This window comes from Oryctolagus cuniculus, chromosome 6 (assembly GCF_964237555.1).
Source record: "Oryctolagus cuniculus chromosome 6, mOryCun1.1, whole genome shotgun sequence".
NCBI classification, from domain to species: domain Eukaryota; kingdom Metazoa; phylum Chordata; class Mammalia; order Lagomorpha; family Leporidae; genus Oryctolagus; species Oryctolagus cuniculus.
Window position 1 is genome coordinate 1,792,675 of NC_091437.1, and position 19,140 is coordinate 1,811,814.

Genomic DNA, 19,140 nt, shown 5'->3' on the forward strand with positions numbered 1-19,140 from the left:
ACGGCCTGAAGCCTTAGGTGTAGGAGCTACACACAAGTCTATGGGTGGTTGTCCAGGGCGTGCCCTGCGCCTCACTTTTTGGTGCATGCAGTCCTGCTGAGTCAGCATGGAGAGCCATTTGGTGGCTTCTGCTTCGTGGGTTGGTGAATTGTGAGGCATAACCTCTGCCAGAATCAATCCATTTCAGACCTTGGGGACAAAGTTCTCAAAACTAGTAGGCATTTAGTCTTGGGCTAACTAACCCACTAAAGGATTAAAACGATTTCCTGGCTATCCTTTGGAGTTCCATGGCTCTGAGCTGGAGCTGTGGGCTAACAGGGTGCCCAATTCACAGGTGAATGCTCGTTGGGCAAAATGTGGAGGACCTGTGGGTGTGGGTGCACAGACCAAGAGAACACAGGATTAGAAATAAACAGTTTTGAATAGATGACTACATGGTAAATTTGCAATTTTAGCCAGAGACTCAGGCTGTTGAATGAAGTAGTAGCTTGTCATTGCCTCTCCTGGGGCCTCTTGAACTTGGTTGAGAACTTGGGACAGGTCTGTGGATGGGGAGAAGCACAAGTTAATTTTCAGAACCAACACCTTGAGTGGGAGAGTCGTGCACCTTCAGAAGGTCCCTCACTCTTGGGTCATGGCTGACTACTTCTACCCTGAACCCTTTCTGAGCCTTCTGTGCCTGGGCCAATGAGTGGGGAGATGCAGAGTTCCCAGCTCCAGCGGGTAGAGTTCATGATGTGTCTCCCGGCAGGATTTGGAGGCTTGCAGCAGCTGCGTGTCCTCCTGAGTGCCCCTGTACCCTCATTCCCACTGCTTCCTTCTTGTCTGTTTGCCATAAGTCACTTGCTATCCTCACAGCATGTACAGTCCTGGGTGGGCTGAGTCCCCATCAGTGACCGTGGCTTAGGCCACTGCAAGTGTGAGTGGCTGAGAGTGCTCAGGGCATATACCCAATGTCACCAGCCACATGGACCTGTGGGGGAAAGTGGGGGAATCTGGCCTCCTTTCCATCTTGCGAAGGAAAAGCCATGCTATGGAAAGATAAACCGGAAGGAGGGCATGCACTTGCAGACCTTCCTGTTACAGGTCAAGGGTGACCGGTTCCTGCCGAGGAGGTCACAACCGGAAGGAGCAGCTGGACCTGAATGTTCATGAAGCCAAGCCCCCAGGCCTGCATTCAGTCCTGTGTGCTCTCCTCTTGGAACACACTTTGCTCAGTCTGCCACATGGTGAGTTCTTGCACGTTGTTTGGAACACGGTCAGCAGTTTCCCTTAATGCAAACTCTTCTGCAAGGGTCTCATAACCATCTGGAAGGGATCTGCCTAACACTTAACCTTTCAACAAAACTTTAGTAAACATTTATTTATTTATTTATTTATTTTTGAATCAGAGAGAGAAAGAGAGAGAGCGAGAGTGAGAGAGAAAGAGGAATCTTCCATCTACTGGTTCACTTCCCAAGTGGTAGCAAAGGCCAGGGCTGGGCCGGATTGAAGCCAGGAGCCAGGAGCTTCTTCCTGGTCTCCCACATGGGTGGCAGGGATCCAAACACTTGGGCCCTATTCTGCTGCTTTCCCAGACCTTTAGCAGGGAGCTGGATCAGAAATGGAGCAGCTGAGAACCGGTGGGCACGAACCGGTGCCCATATGAGGTGCCAGCACTGCAGCAGTGTCCCTACCTGCTGTGCCACAACACTGGCCCCTAACAAACCATTCACTGAGCTTTCACTCCCTTCAGACACCAGCCTCCCCGGGCACCTCCCGAGTCGATTCTTCCTCCATCCTCTGGGGGCACTGTGTCAACAGGAGAACGGCAGCAAAGTGGCAAGGGCCAGTGGCTCTCCTGCCTCCACAGACTTGGGAAGGGCCAGAGCAGAGTCCAGGGCGTAGCCGGCCTTTGTCCTCGTAGGCAGTCTGCTGCGGCTCCTCCACAGCGGCTGGTGAAGGCCATGGGTGGGTACAATGCCAGCCACCTGCAGCCGTTCATCCTGGTGGGCTTTTCTGACCGGCCTGGCCTGGAGGTCATTCTCTTTGCTGTGGTCCTGGTCTTCTACGTCCTGGCCCTGGTGGGCAACGCTGCCATCATGCTTGTGTCGGTGCTGGACACCAGGCTGCACACACCCATGTACTTCTTTCTGGGGAACCTGTCTTTCTTGGACCTCTGCTTCACCACAAGCATCGTGCCCCAGCTGCTGTGGAACCTGTGGGGACCAGAGAAGACCATCACCTACCACGGCTGCGTGGCCCAGCTCTACATCTACATGGTGCTGGGCTCCACTGAGTGTGTCCTACTGGCTGTCATGTCCTATGACCGTTACGTGGCCGTCTGCCGGCCCCTGCACTACACGGTGCTCATGCACCCGCGTCTCTGCCTACAGCTGGTGACCATGGCCTGGTGCTGTGGCTTTGTCAACGCGTTTGTCATGTGTCCTCAGACGGTACAGCTCTCACGGTGTGGGCGCCGCAGGGTGGACCACTTCCTGTGTGAGATGCCTGCTCTCATCGCCATGTCCTGTGAGGACACCACGCTGGTGGAGACTTTTGCCTTTGCCCTGGGGGTTGCCCTGCTCCTGGTGCCGCTCGCCCTGGTCCTCACCTCCTACGGTGCCATTGCCGTCGCCGTGCTAAGGATCAAGTCCAACGCAGGGCGCAAGAAGGCCTTCCACACCTGCTCTTCCCACCTGACCGTGGTCTCCCTCTTCTACGGAACCATCATCTACATGTACCTGCAGCCGGCCAGCAGCTACTCTCAAGACCAGGGCAAGTTCCTCACCCTCTTCTACACCATCGTCACGCCCAGCATCAAACCCCTCATCTACACCCTCAGGAATAAGGACATGAAGGGGGCGCTGAGGAGGCTCCTGGGGTGGGAAAAAGGGGGTGGGGAAGACTAAGGGAGGTGCCCTCGCATAGCCTGATCCTCATGTCCCTATCACACTGGGGACTGAGGTGCTGTGGAGCTTGTTTGTTTGTTTATTTGTTTGTTTGAGTTCGGAGTGTTTGCTTATGCATAAAGAGGTATCTTGGGGAGGGGACCCAAGTCTGAGCAAGAAATTCATCTGTGTTTCCCGTGCATCTTACATGCGCAGGCTAAAGGTGATTTTATGTCATATTTCCAGTGCACCTGCATTTTGACTGTGGCCGTCATGTGATAGGAGTGGAATTGTCCACTCCTGGCATCCTGTCAGTGCTCAAAGTTTCAGGGTTTGAAGCATTTTGGGTCTTTGGATTATGGATGCCCGATCTTTGTAGATGGTTTTCTAGACTTCTCTCAGAGCTGCTGTTATCAGGTAAGAATTAATGCTCAGAGTAGAGTGAACCAGGAAGCACCGTGCTTGTGAGGTTGGCCCAGCCCTGCCCCCCGCTGTTCACCTCCTCCTGCTGTAGGTGTCTGCAGGTGCCTCCATGCCAAATTCTCCCTCAGCATCTGGAGTCAAAACTGCCCAGGATCCACTGTCTTTATAGAGCTCACTTATCACAGGTGATGGACAGATTTAGACCATTGTTTTAGAGAGAATAAAAATCCCACTTCTCATCTCCTCTGGGACCTGCCTGCAGCATTCAGGATGTTTGCCACATTTACCGGGAGCAAATGGTGCAGCAGACCAGCCTGGGGAGGTGGTGTTTGAGGTCAGACCAGACGTTCTCCCAGCAGCTAGCCCTCGGAGCCTCTGCATCATGGGGGCAGAGACCCCCTCCTTAGGGGATTATGGTAGATTAAGCAAGGCCACGTCAGCAAGGGCAGGTGGTCTCTCCATCACATTTACCTTTCTTCTCATGGATAGGGAAATCCATTCCTTTGGGCACCTTGCACAGATGTGATTCTCCTTGTTTTCAGCAAAGCTCTGCTTCGGTGTTCTCTGGCTCACTCTCTGTGTGGTGGAAATGTTGCCTTCCAGAGTCAGGAGTCGCCCCAGGCTGGCTCCTCGTGCCCCTCACCTGCTCAGGACTTTGCTGCACAGGTTAGTGTCCAAGCGTAGGCGTGGGCTGCGCAGTGGAGATGCAGACAGAACTGTAGAGGATGCCCTTTTGCGCTTTTGGACTATGGGCAGAGTAAGTCCACCGAGTATGATCGAAGCTAAGTCTGTGAGATAACAAAATGTCCAGATGGAAATGGAAAAAATATTTCAGAGTCATTCAACCAAAGGTTTTGGAGATATTAAGAGGAAAGTATCTAGAAACCCTTCTGCTCTGTCACTCTCCTGTTGTGAAGGTGGTTGTGGGGCCTGTGGGAGGCACCTGCTCTTTACTGGGGAGCCGACACTGCAGGAAGGTGTGATCTGCTGGGGCGGCCAGGCGACAGCTCAGCCCCTCTGGTAGGACACCCGGGGGATGCTACCATCCTGCAGCTGTGGTCACACTGGCTGTTCCCCAGACTGGCCTGTGCTGTCCTCACTCCTCATGGCTTTTCTCTGTCTGGGTCTGCTACAGGGGCCTGGCAGGGCCTCTGTCAGCTTCACAGCTCCTGGGAAATGCAGACTCATGCCCTCTGCCCTCCAGACCTGTGAGCAAGCGTCTCTGAGAATCAGTCTCCAAGGTTTAATTTTTTTTAAAGATTTATTTTATTTATTTGAAAGATAGAGTTACAGAGAGAGAGAGAGAGAGAGAGAGAGAGAGAGAGAGAGAGGTCTTCCATCTGCTGGTTTACTTCCCAAATGGCCACAACAGCCAGAGCTGAGCTAATCCAAAATCAGGAGCCAGGAGCTTCTTCTAGGTCTCCCATGTGGGTGCAGGGGCCCAAGGACTTGGGCCATCTTCTACTGCTTTCCCAGGCCATAGTAGAGAGCCGGATTGAAAGTGGAGCAGCCAGGTCTTGAACCAGTGCCTATATGGGATACTGGCACTGCAGGCAGTGGCTTTACCTGCTATGCCACAGCACCCCCCCCCCCCCCAGGGTTTAATTTTTTAACAGCAGATGCTCAGCTGGTGCTTCCTGATGCAGAATTTCAGAATGTCCTACAGTAGGACAGCTGACGCTACCTCGAGTCTGAAAATCCCCTGCAGGCTTCTGCTGAGCTTTTCGACACTGACATCTGCTCTTCCATCTCACACCAGACACGTTCAGTGTGAGAATGAATGGTGGGGTCCATTCAGAAGAAAGCAGAGCCCTCCACCCTCTGGACGTGTCTGCTTTTGGAGAGGCAGAGAAGACGCCTCCCATGCTGGAGTCCCTGATCACGGGGCTGGCGGAGCCCTTCTTCTCTTCCACCAGCACGAGCGGACCCCACTCCCAGGGGTTTGCAAGTGGAGTGAGCTCCGGGCCACAGGAGACCTGTGGAGAACTTGCACACATTTAAATAATTGTAAATTCAAAAGTTAGTGTCCTTGCAGGCAGGGACAATGTAATTTTCTACTGTTTCTTCTCCTACGATGCTTTGCACAGTGACTGTCAATTTCATAACAAGAATAAAAATGAGAAATAAAAATCAAGCTTCACTATAACCAGTCTGAAAACAGTATGTGGTTCCTTGTCTGTGGTATTTATAAGTGATACACGTATCTGATGTCCTCGAATTCTAGCTTTGAGAAAATACTTGGGTATTACTAAGGATGAATAATTAATCATTCACATACTGAGTGATTTGTCACTTCTTTCACTCTTTCCCTCTTCACTCAGCAAGGGCTCTGCATGACTAGGACAATGATGATGAAACTGTGAGTGATGTAAGGAAAATGCAGGGCTCGTCTTGGGCACTGAAGTTTTGTTTTCCTGTACGAGATGGTATCCCGTTTGTGTATTGAAACACGAACAAGGTGGAGGGTAAGCAATGGGAAGAAGGTGCCACAAGCAAGGAATGGAGAGGGTGTTGTAGGCCAGGAGAAGACGAAGGCGCTGTGGGCCCAGGGGCTGCACGTTTGTATCTAAGGCTCCTAGGGGGCGGCTGGGGCACAGGCAAGGGCTGCTTTTGGACACCGTCCCCTCACACTAAGCTGAGGAACTGGGACTTTATTTTGCCCAACACAGAGAGGAAATGAGTGCCTTTAGGAAAGACGGAGGCATCATTTGTATTTTGCAGGTGGATCTTTTGCTGCCATTCAAGGCATTTCTTAGACAAGAGGAGGAAAAGCCTTTTGATGACTCCAGAGAGAAGCTGTGAGAATTTAATTAAGAACACCATCGTGCTGATGAGGAGTCAGTTGGATTTTGGGAATTCAGGAGAATGGAATGATCAGGACTTGGAATTTGCTGGGAAGTGGGACAGCAGAGGGAGGACCTGGATGATCCCTGGGTCAGGCCTGCTTCCCTGGGTGCGGAAGGACCACACTGGAGGGTGGCTGAGCAGTTGATTTTAATCACGGGTTCAGAATTAGCACTTTTCTCCCAAGTAGAATGATCTTAAGAATCATTATTTTAAGACTGAAAGAGCAAATCCCATAGAACTAAAGATCTCAGGCTCAGAGTCCTCTGGGGACAGTCCCTGAGGAGAAGGGTTCATTAAGCCCCAGGCTGTGAATTGGGCCATTAAGAAGTTTGGGCTGCTGTTGCCTGGGCTGGGCCTCGGAGGGCCATCCTCCTGGAATGATCCCTAAGGCCTGGGGGATGACGCCAGACACAGTGAGAGCTCTGTCTTGCATTCAGCAAGTCTGGAGTCCCATTGCCCTGTGTGCAAGGAGCACCCATCCTTGGGTCTTTCCTCACTTGTCTGATGCAATTCAGTGAGCAGCAAAGCCCTGGGGATCACGCCATATGATTAATAACAAGCTCAGCACTGGGGTGGTAAATCAGCTCAGTAAGCTGCCCACTGTGAACAGGTTTCATTTTATTACCCAGGCTGTTTCACTGAAGTGACCATGCCCCTCCTTTGCCTTTGTTTTGGAGACAGAATCACTCCAACAACCCGAGCACCAAGTGTCCCGGTTCCACCCAAGTCATGGAATCACACCACAAACAGAGCAACAAGTGTCCCAGTCCCACGCACATGACGCAAAGGGACCGAGACAAAAACCCGGGCATTCCGGCTTTAGTTCTGTGTTCCATATCTAGAGAAATAAATGAATTTCAGGTCTGATGATTCCTGCCAGACATTGTTTTCTCAAGAGTAAACATATAAACCCTGTATATGTGTCGTTATGGATACCCATGTAAGGCTTTATTCAGCTTGTTTGGCGGTTTATTTTTAAATTTATCACAAAGCACAGCTGTAGATTTGTTGGTGAGCAGGTCTGTGAGTTTCGTGTGCTCACACATACATTTACGTACTCACTGCCAAGATGAAGACACAAATAGCTCCACTGCCCAACAAGTGCCACTGTGTGGGCTTCCGCAACACCCTCCCTCCCTACCCTTGACTCTGGAAACCACTCACATTTCTAACACCACAGCCTATGTCTTGGAAATGATGTGTAAACATAAGAGTAAGGTACTGTGGTTGAATTTAAAGTTGTTTCTTCTCTAACCAGCAGAATCTGTGGCATCAATAGTTCATTCCTCGTGTTTGCTGAGTGGAATTCTGTTGTGTGGGTGACCTCAGTTTGTGTATCTGTTCATCGGTTGAATGATATATGGGTTGCTTCCAGTTTTGGGAATTGTAAATAGAGCTGCCATAAACATTTGCCTGCATGTTTCCATGGAGAATCAGATCTGGTTTCTGTAGGGCAAATACTCGGGAGTGGGATTACAGGGTCGTGGCAGAAGTGCACCTTTATAAGGAAATGCCAGGCTGCTCTCCCGGTGGGGCCCTGATGCATGCCTCCAGCAGTGTGAGTGTTCCAGGCACTCTGTGCCTTCATCAGCACCCAACAGTGTCAGTGTTTCATTTTAGCTATACTGATGGATGTGCAGTGGCATTTCAGTGAGGTCCTAGTTTTCCTAATGCTTGACGATATTGGATATCATTTCTTCTGTTTGTCACCCATATATACTTTAAAATTGGCTCAAATGTTTGCTCATTTAAAGAATTAGGTTGATTGCGTTCTTCCTGTAGAGTTTTGAGAGCTTTAACAATTACAGAAAGAAGTAATTCGATTGACATATAATTTTTGAAATACTTTATCCCATTCTATACCATGATATTTTATTCTCTTAACAGTGAATTTCAGCAAAAGGTTTAAATTTAAATTATGACTGACTTGTCAGTTTTTTTCTTACACGTTAGGTCTTTGTGTCCTAAGGACTCTACCAAAGTTTTCTACTAAAAGTCTTATGGTTGAACATTTAGTATTTTGATCTACGACTTACAGACACAGGGAATTTGGTTGGAGGATTTCTAAATTGCATATGGACATCAATTGACTCCAACAAAGTGCTGAATATGCTTGCTGAAACATTTCTGCATCTTTGTCAAATATTGGCCAGTTCTTGGATCTGTTTGTGCGTCCCTAGCCTGCTCTGTTGGTCTTTGTGTCTGACTGTTCATTGAAACCACTCTGCTTTGCTTATTTTAGTTTGATAGTAAGTCTTAAAATCAGGGACTGTGATTTAGTCAAATGACACTTTAATTTTATTTTAAAAATGTATTCCTAAGTTTCCTTCCCTTGCCATACAAACTAGAATTAACTCGTGTCTATCTCCAAAATATTGTTGGAATTTTGACTGAGATTGCATTAAAATTAAAAGATCAACTTGTCCTGACTCAGCATCTTTGCTGTGTCACGTTTTTACTTAAACAGCATCAGCATGGTGTGTCTCACTATGCTCTTTTATTGTTGGCTTTTATTTGTCTCATTTTTTTTTAGCTTTCAACCCATAGCTCTTTTTAAAAACTTTTCATTTATTTTTAAAATTTTCTTTGAAGGGCGGAAAGGCGTAGGCAGACACAGCGAGATCTTCCGAGTGCGGATCGGTCCTCAGCAGCCCGCGGCGGCGTCTGACAGGAGCTCCGCCAGCGACCCCACCCCGGCGCTGACCACCGCCTGCTGCCCCTCAGGCGCGGCCGCGTGTTTCACTGTTCTCGCTCCTGGCGGCCTTCCTGCGCAGTAACATCGGAGCCGGCACGGACCCGCGCTGACGGCGCAGCCCGCGGTTCCGCCCTCGGGCCTCGGACTCCGGCGTCCTCCGGCCGCACGTGCTGGGCTCGCGGGCAGCGGCTTCTCGCCAGAGCTGGCGGGCGGCCGAGAGCGGCCGGCTCCCCTCAGCGCGGGGGCCCCTGCGGGCACAGGCGCGTCACCTCGGCCGAGGCTCCCGGTGAGTCCCGCCGCGCGCTCTTCCCCCGCCCGCCCCGCCCGCCCCGCCGCCCCGCGCTCTTCCCCCGCCGCCCCGCGCCCTTCCCCCGCCGCCCCGCGCTCTTCCCCCGTCCGCCCCGCTCCGCCGCCCCGCGCTCCTCCCCCGCCCCGCCGCCCCGCGCTCCTCCCCCGCCGCGCCCCGCGCTCCTCCCCCGCCCCGCGCCGCCGCCCCGCGCTCTTCCCCCGCCCCGCGCTCCTCCCCCGCCCCGCGCCGCCGCCCCGCGCTCCTCCCCCGCCGCGCCCCGCGCTCCTCCCCCGCCCCGCCGCCCCGCGCCCTTCCCCCGCCCCGCGCTCCTCCCCCGCCCCGCGCCGCCGCCCCGCGTTCCTCCCCCGCCCCGCGCCCTTCCCCCGCCCGCCCCGCGCTCTTCCCCCGCCGCCCCGCGCCCTTCCCCCGCCCCGCGCTCCTCCCCCGCCCCGCGCCGCCGCCCCGCGCTCCTCCCCCGCCCCGCGCCCTTCCCCCGCCGCCCCGCGCTCCTCCCCCGCCCCGCGCTCCTCCCCCGCCCCGCGCTCCTCCCCCGCCCCGCGCTCTTCCCCCGCCCGCCCCGCGCCGCCGCCCCGCGCTCTTCCCCCGCCCGCCCCGCGCCCTTCCCCCGCCCGCCCCGCGCCGCCGCCCCGCGCTCCTCCCCCGCCCCGCGCTCTTCCTCCGCCCGCCCCGCGCTCCTCCCCCGCCCCGCGCTCTTCCCCCGCCCGCCCCGCGCTCTTCCCCCGCCCGCCCCGCGCTCTTCCCCCGCCCGCCCCGCGCCGCCGCCCCGCGCTCCTCCCCCGCCCCGCGCTCTTCCTCCGCCCGCCCCGCGCGCTTCCCCCGCCCCGCCGCCCCGCGCTCTTCCCCCGCCGCGCCCCGCCGCCCCGCGCTCCTCCCCCGCCCCGCGCTCTTCCCCCGCCCGCCCCGCGCTCTTTTCCCGCCCGCCCCGCGCGCTTCCCCCGTCAGGGACGGCTCCGTGGGTCGTGGTCGCCGCTGGGCCTCGTCGCTCCCTCTGGGGCGCCTGCCCACCCAGGGGTCGGAATGTGTTGATCGTGTTGCCCTCCCTGTGTAGACCGCGCTTCATTTCTCTTTGTTCGGTGGAGTTCGCGGGGAGCTGCGGGGCTGCGCGTTGGTTCTGGACGACGCGGTGTCCTGGACCAGTTTCGGCGCTGGGATTTCAGAAGCGGGGCCGTTCCTCGGAGAATTTGCGCTCCAGGACCTTTGTGCTCATCTCTGAAAATCCTTGGAGTGTTTGTGTGGTGTGAACTGAGGCCGCGCTCTTTCCTGAGGCGCAGAATCTCTTTTTTTTTCTTTGTCAATCTCATTAGATGTTTATAACTTCTATTGGAAAAGATTCTCTCATTTTCCGGTTGGAATGGATTGACTTCGGCTTTCTTCTTTTTTTTTTTTTTTACCTTAATTAGTTTGCTTTTTCGTATTTTTCTGGTTCCTAATGCGCAGCTGTTTGCTACCCACGGTGAGGTCCTTCATGTAATAAACACTGGGACTAACCCGCCCCACGCGCTCGGGGAGTCATCGGTAGTGAGGGCGCCGGCACCTCTGCACCAGTAGGTGGAGCCGTTTCTCTTTCGCTTGATCCGGAGGTCGCGGAGCCGGCTCAATCTCATTTATCCGTAGTCAAAGAGCTTGTGCGTAGAAGATTCTGGAATCTAATCCACATCTACCGAGATCCGATGCCTGGTTCTTTTCTCTTTTACCATTGGGATGAAGATACAATGAAATCATTTGATTAGAATGCTTGGGATAATGCCTAGAACATTCACCGCGAGCAAGTGGGATTTATCCCGAGGATGCAAGGGTGGGTTAACATATTTAAGTTAATAAATGTGATACAACGTATCAACAGAATGAGGAACGAAACCCATATCACCGTCTCAATAGATTCAGTAAAAGCATTTAAAAATTTAATACCCATTAATGATGAAGTCTCTCAGCAAAACAGGTACAGAAAAAAATGTACCTCAACTGAGTGACGGCCACAATATGACAAACCCACTGCTAATGTCACACTCAATGGTGAAAAGTTAAAGCTTTTCCTCCAATTTCAGGAGCAAGACAAGGATACCCAATCTCACCCCTCCTATTCAATACAGTACTGAAAGTTCTAGCCAGTAGAGCAATCAGACAAGGAAAAGAAATTTAAAAAATTCAGATAAGAAAAGAGGATGTGAAATACTCTCTGTTTGGTGATGGCATGATATTATATATAGAAAACCCTAAAGACCACCAAAAATGGAATGGATAAGTAAATTCAGTGTAGTTACAGATTAGAAGATTAAGGTGGGGCCGGCACTGTGGGGCAGCAGGTTAACACCCTGGCCTGAAGCGCCAGCATCCCATATGGGCACCTGTTCTAGTCCCGGATGCTCCACTTGTGATCCAGCTCTCTGCTATGGCCTGGGAAAGCAGTACAAGATGGCCCAAGTGCTTGGACCCCTGCACCCATGTGGGAGACCCAGAGAAGCTCCTGGCTCCTGGCTTTGGATCAGCCCAGCTCTGGCTGTTGTGGCCATCTGGGGAGTGAACCAGTGGATGGAAGACCTTCTCTCTTTCTCTCCCTCTCTCTGTCTGTAACTCTGCCTCTTAAATAAATAATCTTTAAAAAATATATTGAAAATGATAACACATTGATGAAAGAAATGAAGACACAAGTAAACATAAAATATCCCATGTTTGTGTACTAGAAAAAATAAAATGTTTATACTATGCAAATATATTTACAGATTCAGTGAAATCTCTATCAAAGATTCATTGTCACTTTTGACAGGAATAGGAAAAACAATACCAAAATTTTAATGGAAGCAGAAAAGATCTAGAATAGCCAAAGTAATCTTGGGTGAAAAGAACAAAGCTGGAGACATCAAAATCTCTGGTTTCAAAACATGCCATAAAGCTATTGTAATCATGGTAGCATGGCACTGGCTTATAGTCAGACATATTGACCAAGGAGACAGGATGCAAACCCACACCATATGGTCAATTCACAGTGGGTAAAGAACAGTCCCTTTAATAAATGGTTTCAGGGAAACTGGGTGTCCACATGCAGAAGAATGAAACCGAAGACTTATCTCACACAACATACAAAACCAACTCAAATGGTAGAGAACTGAAATGCAAGACCTGAAATGGAAAAGCTTGGAGAATGCTCCAAGACCTTCGTCTGAGCAATTACTTTTCAGAGTTGGCCTCAAAGGTGAAGGCAGCAAATAGAAAAACAGACAAATGGGTTTGCAACAAAAAGATCCATCAAAAACTGTTTTTGATGGTCTTGAGGGTTTTCTACGTACAAAAGCTGGAAAGCTTCTGCACAGCAAAGGAAACAATGGACAAAATGAAAAGACAAATCATGGACTATGAGAAAAAAAATTTTTTTGACAGGCAGAGTGGACAGTGAGAGAGAGAGAGACAGAGACAGAGAGAAAGGTCTTCCTTTTTCCGTTGGTTCACCCTCCAATGGCTGCCGCGGCCAGCTGGCACACTGCGCTGATCCAAAGCCAGGAGCCAGGTGCTTCTCCTGGTCTCCCATTGGGTGCAGGGCCCAAGCACTTGGGCCATCCTCCACTGCACTCCCAGGCCATAGCAGAGAGCTGGCCTGGAAGAGGGGCAACCGGGACAGAATCCGGCGCCCTGACCGGGACTAGAACCCGGTGTGCCGGTGCCGCAAGGTGGAGGATTAGCCTAGTGAGCGGCGGTGCTGGCTGGAGAAAATTTTATAAACATTCATCTGATAAGGGCCTAACATCCAATACAAATAAGGAACTCAAACAGTGTAACAAAGAAAACAGAATCTGAGCTACAGATGGGCAAAGGATGTGAACAGTTGTTTCTTAAAGGAAGAAACATTGTTAATTGTCAGGAGAACACCAGTGAAAACCAGGAGCAGTTTTCATGTATGTTTTATTTTCAGAAATGTCTGTTTAGGTCTTTGCCCTGTACCTCCTGCCTTTTAAAATAAAATATTTATTTGAAAAGCAAAGTGACACACAGAGAAGGAGGGGGAGGGGAAGAGGGAGAGAAGAGGGGAGGGGAAGAGGAGAGGGAAGAGGGGAGGGGGTGGGGGAGGGGAGAGGGAAGAGAGGAGAGGGAGAGGGAGATCTTCCATCTGCTGGTTCACTCCCAAAATGGCTAAAACAGCTAGGGTTGGGCCAGGCTGAAGCCAGGAGACAGGAACTCCATCCTGGTCTCCCTTGTCAGTACAGGGGCACAAGTACTTTGGGCCGTCTTCTGCTGCCTTCCCAGGTGCATTAGCAGAGAACTGGATTGAAAGCAGAGTAGCTGGAACTCAAACCAGCTCTCCGATATGGGACACCAGCATCACAGGCAGCAGTTTAACCAGCTGTGCTACAGTGCCAGTCCTTTTAGTGCTTATTTTTTTTTAAGATTTTATTTACTTATTTGAGAGTTATAGACAGTGAGAGGGAGAGACAGAAAGGTATTTCATCTGCTGGTTCACTCCCCAGATGGCTGCAACAGCCAGAGCTGGGTTGATCCAAAGCCAGGCGCCAGGAGCTTCTTCCGGGTCTCCCACGCGGGAGCAGGGGCCCAAGCACTTGGGCCATCTTTCACTGCTTTCCCAGGCCATAGCACAGAGCTGTATTGGAAGAGGAGCAGCAGGGCCTAGAACCAGCACTCATGTGGGATGTGGGCGCCACAGGCAGAGGATTAACCTACTGCGTCACTGCACCGGCCCCGCTCATTTTTAAGCGGAGTTTGTTTTTTGCTGGTATTGAGTTAGAGTTCTTTACTGATGATAGCCCCTTGCCGGAGGAAGAGTCAGCAAGTACAGCTCCCATTCTGCAGGTTGTCTCTTCACGCTGTCGATAGTTTCCTTCGCTGTGCAGGAGCTTTTAAATTTGCTGTCACCCATTTGTTCTTTTGTGTCCTGTACTTTTGGGGTTTTTACAAAAAATGTGATGGCTAATTTTACATGTCAACTTGGCTAATCCATGGTACCCATCTACTTGGTCAAAAACCAGTCTGGATGGGCTGTGAAGGTAATTTTTTAAATGATGAGATCATTATTGAAATCTCCAAGTTAACTAAGTTGTGCTCAGCAATGTGGTATGCCTCATTCTATCCTGTGAAGGCTCTGAAAGAAAACAAAACAAGGTCCCCCAAGGAAGAGTGGATTCCATTCACCAGCTGCCACTGGGCCTGGCTGCAGCATGTCCCTTCCTGCATCCCAGCCTACCCTGTGGCTTCTGGACTTGGCCCAGTCCCGTGCGTCAAGTCCTTAAAATCCACTCCCCCTTTCAATTTCTCTGGAGAACCTTGCTAACATAATCGTTGTCACCAATTTCCAGAAAGTTATGGAAAATCCACGTTTTGCCTTTTTAAACCCTGAGCTCTTTAGTGTGTACATAGCTCCCACATTTCTTTGCTTGTATTTGATTGCTTTAGAAATGACACTGAAGGTGTCGGCCATTGCTGGGGCTAAGCCCTGACTGTATTTGGGTGTTTCTCCAGATCTCCCAGCATCTGCTGGTGTGAATTAAAAGTACAGTCTGTGAGACTACATGTGACATTGGGCTTAATTCAGAGAAGTGGAGGAAATTTCTGGAGGTGGGATTTTTTGAGAAAAAGCCACATAAGGAATAACTGTGCAAAACATTTTCATAAGTAGATGACTGTGGATCCCTGGCTATGGAATGCTTAAGGATGGGTATAACACTCCTTTCTCTCTGGTCAGAATTTCCTCCTCTACAGTGTCAGTATTACCGTAGAGTGTCCCCCTGTGGACTTACCTGTCTCAGGGCAGTGTTGTGCTCACGTTCACAACTTTCAGAACAGATCTTGCTGTGCGAATGAATGCATGCATGCTCGATGCATGTAAAACAAGCAGATGCACCAGTGAGTGATGGAAGCATCCCTATGCTTTCTGAAATCACAGGGCAAACACAGAACTGAGCAGGAAAATCTGTAGTTTGGCAGTTTCAGGTAAGTCAGTGGAGCACGTGTTTGATGAAGCAGGAATTTGTGGACGGTGCAGCTTAAAGCTGCAAGCTGAGATGTCCTCATGGGTGGATTCACTCCTCAGGAAGAGGGGCTGTGCCTGCTCATGGTATTTCTGATGTCAGATGTGTGGGGTTCTTCAACTCTGGATACCACATGGTACCCTACAATTAAATTCAGTTCTAGCATTAACACCTGGATTGAGTGTTGAGCTCCACAGATCCAAAGACCCAACCCCACAAGACACCCTCAGCTCAGATGGCATCTCTGATCACCTGGCTGTGAGTCAGGGCTTCCCCTCAGGTTGGGGGATTTGCTGGGCCTTTCTCTTCCTTGTTTGTTGTGAAGGATGTTATGGCAGATGAAGAAAGTCCCTGGGCTGGGCTGGAAGCGTCCTGTGCAGGAAGGTTTGTCCATGTGAGGCTGGGGAACACCACCCTCCTGGCATGTGGATGTGGTCAACAACTCAGAGCCCTCTGAACTCTGTCATTTTTTTTTGATTTATTTATTTTATTTGAAAAGCAGAGTTACAGAGAGGCAGAGAGAGAGAGGGACAGAGAGAGAGGTATTTCATCAGCTGGTTCACTTCCCAGATGGCCACAACAGCTGGAGCTGTGGTCTTCTGAAGCTGGGAGCCAAGAGCTTCTTCCAGGTCTCCCATGTGGGTGCAGGGGGTCTAAGCACTTGGGCCATCTTCCACTGCTTTCTCAAGCCATAGATAAGAGCTGGATCGTAAGTGGAGCAGCCAGGACTAGAACCGGTGCCCATATGGGATGCTGGCACTGCAGGCAGTGGCTTTACCCACTATGCCACAGTGCTGGCCCCATGTCATTGGTTATGTTGCACAGGCGTGACTGGGTAAACCTGAGTCATTGGCTCCAGACTCTGGCTCCAGCCCCCTTCTCTGCATTCTGCAACTGACCATTCCTCTGACCGTGAGACCTGTTACTCTGGCAGCAGCCCCTTCCTGAAGCTTCCCAGGGCCACTGCAGGTCACCTGATTAGCATAGACTTAAATGTGGTTAAAAGAAGCTCTGTCTGGCCAGCAAAAGATCTACTGCCTGTGTTGCTCAGGGAAGGATTAGGCATTTAGGACCTCCAGGCTGGGAACTGGAGAACAGACTGTATGCAGGGGGTATAGGCAAACGGTGTGCACACCCATGGTCAGGTGGATCTACACCTAAACCTCAGTGCCAACCCTCAGTCTCTGCCATCACTTAGCTGCTAGAGGTTAACAGTGTCTACCTCAAATAATGGCAGAATTAAATTATAAAGAATTAACAGAATCATGTATCAGTGAACATCAGTGAAACATAAACAGTTAACAAGATGGCAGTCAACCTATGCATATGTATATAAATATATAAATATACACGCAACAGAGCAATATGACCATTGAAACAATATAACAGAACGATACACCCACTAACTACAGATTAAAATAGAGAACACTTTTCTCTTTGCTTTGGCCTGGAAATTATATAGGAGCACATTTATTTCAGATTTCTGTCTGCCTCAGATCCCAGCAACTATCAGAATGAAAATCACATTCCAAATATCTAGCCCTCCAAAATAAATATTTAAAATGTTATTTTATTTGAGTGGCAAACACACACACACCTCCATGGAACAAGACATCATCTAGTTCACTTCATCCTTTAGTTCACTTCTGAAATACCTGCAACCATCTAGCTGAGCCAAGACTGGGAGCCAGGAACCCATTCAGGTCTGCCACAAGGTGGGCGGGAACCCAATCACTTGAGCCATCATTCGCTGCCTCCCTGGGTCTGCATTAGTTGGAAGCTGGAGTTGGGACCTAGGTGCTTTGATGTGGGATGTGGGTTGTAAAAGTCCACCATCCAGAATTGGTTCTGATGACTCAGAACTTAGTTTTCCTCCTCGAAAATGGCTGCAGTGCTAAGCCTGCCCCTGTTTCCCCAGGAAGCTGCAGCAGTCCTCTGAGACGAGGTGCCAGAGAGCCTTCTGTACATCCTTGTTCCTCAGGGTGTAAATGAGTGGGTTCAGTGTGGGCGTGGCCACGGTGTAGAACAGAGCCACAAACTTGCCCTGCTCGTGAGAGCTGCTCTTGGCTGGCTGCAGGTACATGAAGATGATGCTCCCATAGAACAGGGTCACAACCGCCACATGGGAGGAGCAGGTGTTGAGCGCCTTTCTCCGCCCTTCCACTGACCTGATGTTTGCCACAGCCCTGGCGATGTGGCCATAGGAGACAAGGATCAGGCCCAGGGGCAGGACGACAAACAGGAAGCTGGCCACATACATCTCCAGCTCGTTGTGGCTGGTATCCACACACGCAAGCTGCATGATGAGAGGCATCTCACAGAAGAAGTGGTCAATGCGGTTGTTTCCGCACAGAGGCAGAAGCAGGGTGAGTGTGGAGCCCACCACACTGGTGCTCAGACCCCCGAGCCACGAGGCCAGGGCCAGGCCAAGGCACAGCTGTGGGCGCATGATGACTATGTAGTGCAGGGGCCTGCAGATGGCGGCGTAGCGGTCATAGGACATGACAGCCAGCAGGACACACTCGGTGGCCCCCAGCCAGTGAGAGATGTAGAACTGGACCACACAGCCTGCATAGCTTATGGTTTTCTGCGGTCCCCAGAGGTGGGCCAGGAGTTGCGGGACAATGCTGGTGGTGAAGCTAATGTCCAGGAAGGAGAGGTTGGCAAGGAAGAAGTACATGGGCGTGTGCAGGTGCACGTCCACACAGGAGACCAGGATGATGAGGCCATTGCCCAGGACAGACACGACATAAAACCCCAGGACAACTGGGAAGAGCACAGATTCCAGTGAGGGCCGTGCCGAGAAGCCCAGGAGTATGAAGACTGGAGGGGAGCTTGTGTTGGCTCCTTCCATTGTCAGCCACAGCTGCATGCAGGGATGAAAGGCCCCCTGGGGGTGTGTGTGCGGGGGAGGGGGCACAGGACAGGAGAGGTGGAATGACTGCATCAGGGAGTGGCATGAGAAGCAGTTACCGGCCCCCAGCTGCCCATGAGTGTCGCTGCCTTAGCTTCTCGGAGGCCAGCTTGCAGCGTGTGATGGGAGCCTGAGGATGGGCAGAGCCTGGGGAAAATGAACATTTATGCAAAATTCTGGACACGGATTTTGTGATTGAAACATCACTCATTGCAGCGACATCGGGACTCACCTGAGTGTTTACTGGTGAAATGTTCAGCAGGCAGGGGCAGTGCTTCCTGTGATAACCACTGGGCAGGCATTAGAACTGTGTCCATCCTCACAGGCCCTGGTGGTTTTCTTCTGTGTCGTCAAGTCTATCCAGGCCCTTGTCCCTTCTTGCCAGGTTGGCTGCCCCTGGCTATGCAGGTCCTACCATTGTTTGTCACCTGAATTGTGATCTGTTCCCCTGCAGGTGATCCTAGCATAGTCGGGGGCTGCAGTAGGATGGGTAAGATCTCCCCTGCTGCCTTGGTGCAAGGCTTGCGGCTCTGTTCCACATTGATGGTGCTTCCCCCCCATGGCATCCGCACACCCATTCTGTCACCTCTCTAGGTCACTTTTCAAAAGCCACCTTCTGGCTGAAGCCCCCCTCCTGGTGTTGTATGAGATAGAAACCCCCCTCACCCCCACTCCTTCTCTCCATCTCCTGGATTTGGTTTGTACACAGCACCTGTTCCCTGGTTGTGGGTACACTGACATTGGTTCTGTTTACTGCCATCTCATTTTGCTACATCACAGATGCCACAGAGCTAGGACTTCCTATCCATTCAGTTTACTTCTGCATCCCCAGTGCCAAGCCCCAGGTCTGAATCACAGAGGTCCCTCTGTTGGCATTCAGGGAATGCAGCAGTGAACCCAGGGAACAAAGCTGTTTGAACCTTGTGCAGCCCTGCAGGGCAGGATAAGAGCACTAACCAGACACAGCTGCAGGCCGCCCGGGAAAGGACTTGGGCAGCTGTGGCTGCAGAGGGGCCCAGCTGCCCTCCACTCTTGCACAGATCGTGGTGAACAATCCCAGCTTAGCAGGCATGTCTGAAGCCAGAGGATTCCACAGGGGAAGCTGGACA

At 51.5% G+C, this 19,140-nt stretch overlaps 2 protein-coding genes across 2 annotated transcripts; one reads left to right on the forward strand and one right to left on the reverse strand.

The window, feature by feature from the left end:
* Positions 1-1,514: 1,514 nt before the first annotated feature.
* On the forward strand, positions 1,515-2,891 carry LOC100351117 (putative olfactory receptor 2W6). The gene has a single exon (XM_002723155.4). It carries the CDS (start codon positions 1,947-1,949, stop codon positions 2,889-2,891), a length of 945 nt encoding a protein of 314 aa, XP_002723201.2. The 5' UTR covers positions 1,515-1,946.
* Positions 2,892-17,011: 14,120 nt separating this feature from the next.
* On the reverse strand, positions 17,012-17,977 carry LOC100354653 (olfactory receptor 2C3). The gene has a single exon (XM_002723165.4). The coding sequence runs from the start codon at positions 17,969-17,971 to the stop codon at positions 17,012-17,014; it is 960 nt and encodes a 319-aa protein (XP_002723211.3). The 5' UTR covers positions 17,972-17,977.
* Positions 17,978-19,140: the final 1,163 nt, after the last annotated feature.

Excerpts from the sequence above, each read along its gene's own strand:
- LOC100351117 (XM_002723155.4), top strand. The coding sequence starts at position 1,947 with ATGGGTGGGTACAATGCCAGCCACCTGCAGCCGTTCATCCTGGTGGGC.
- LOC100354653 (XM_002723165.4), bottom strand. The coding sequence starts at position 17,971 with ATGGAAGGAGCCAACACAAGCTCCCCTCCAGTCTTCATACTCCTGGGC.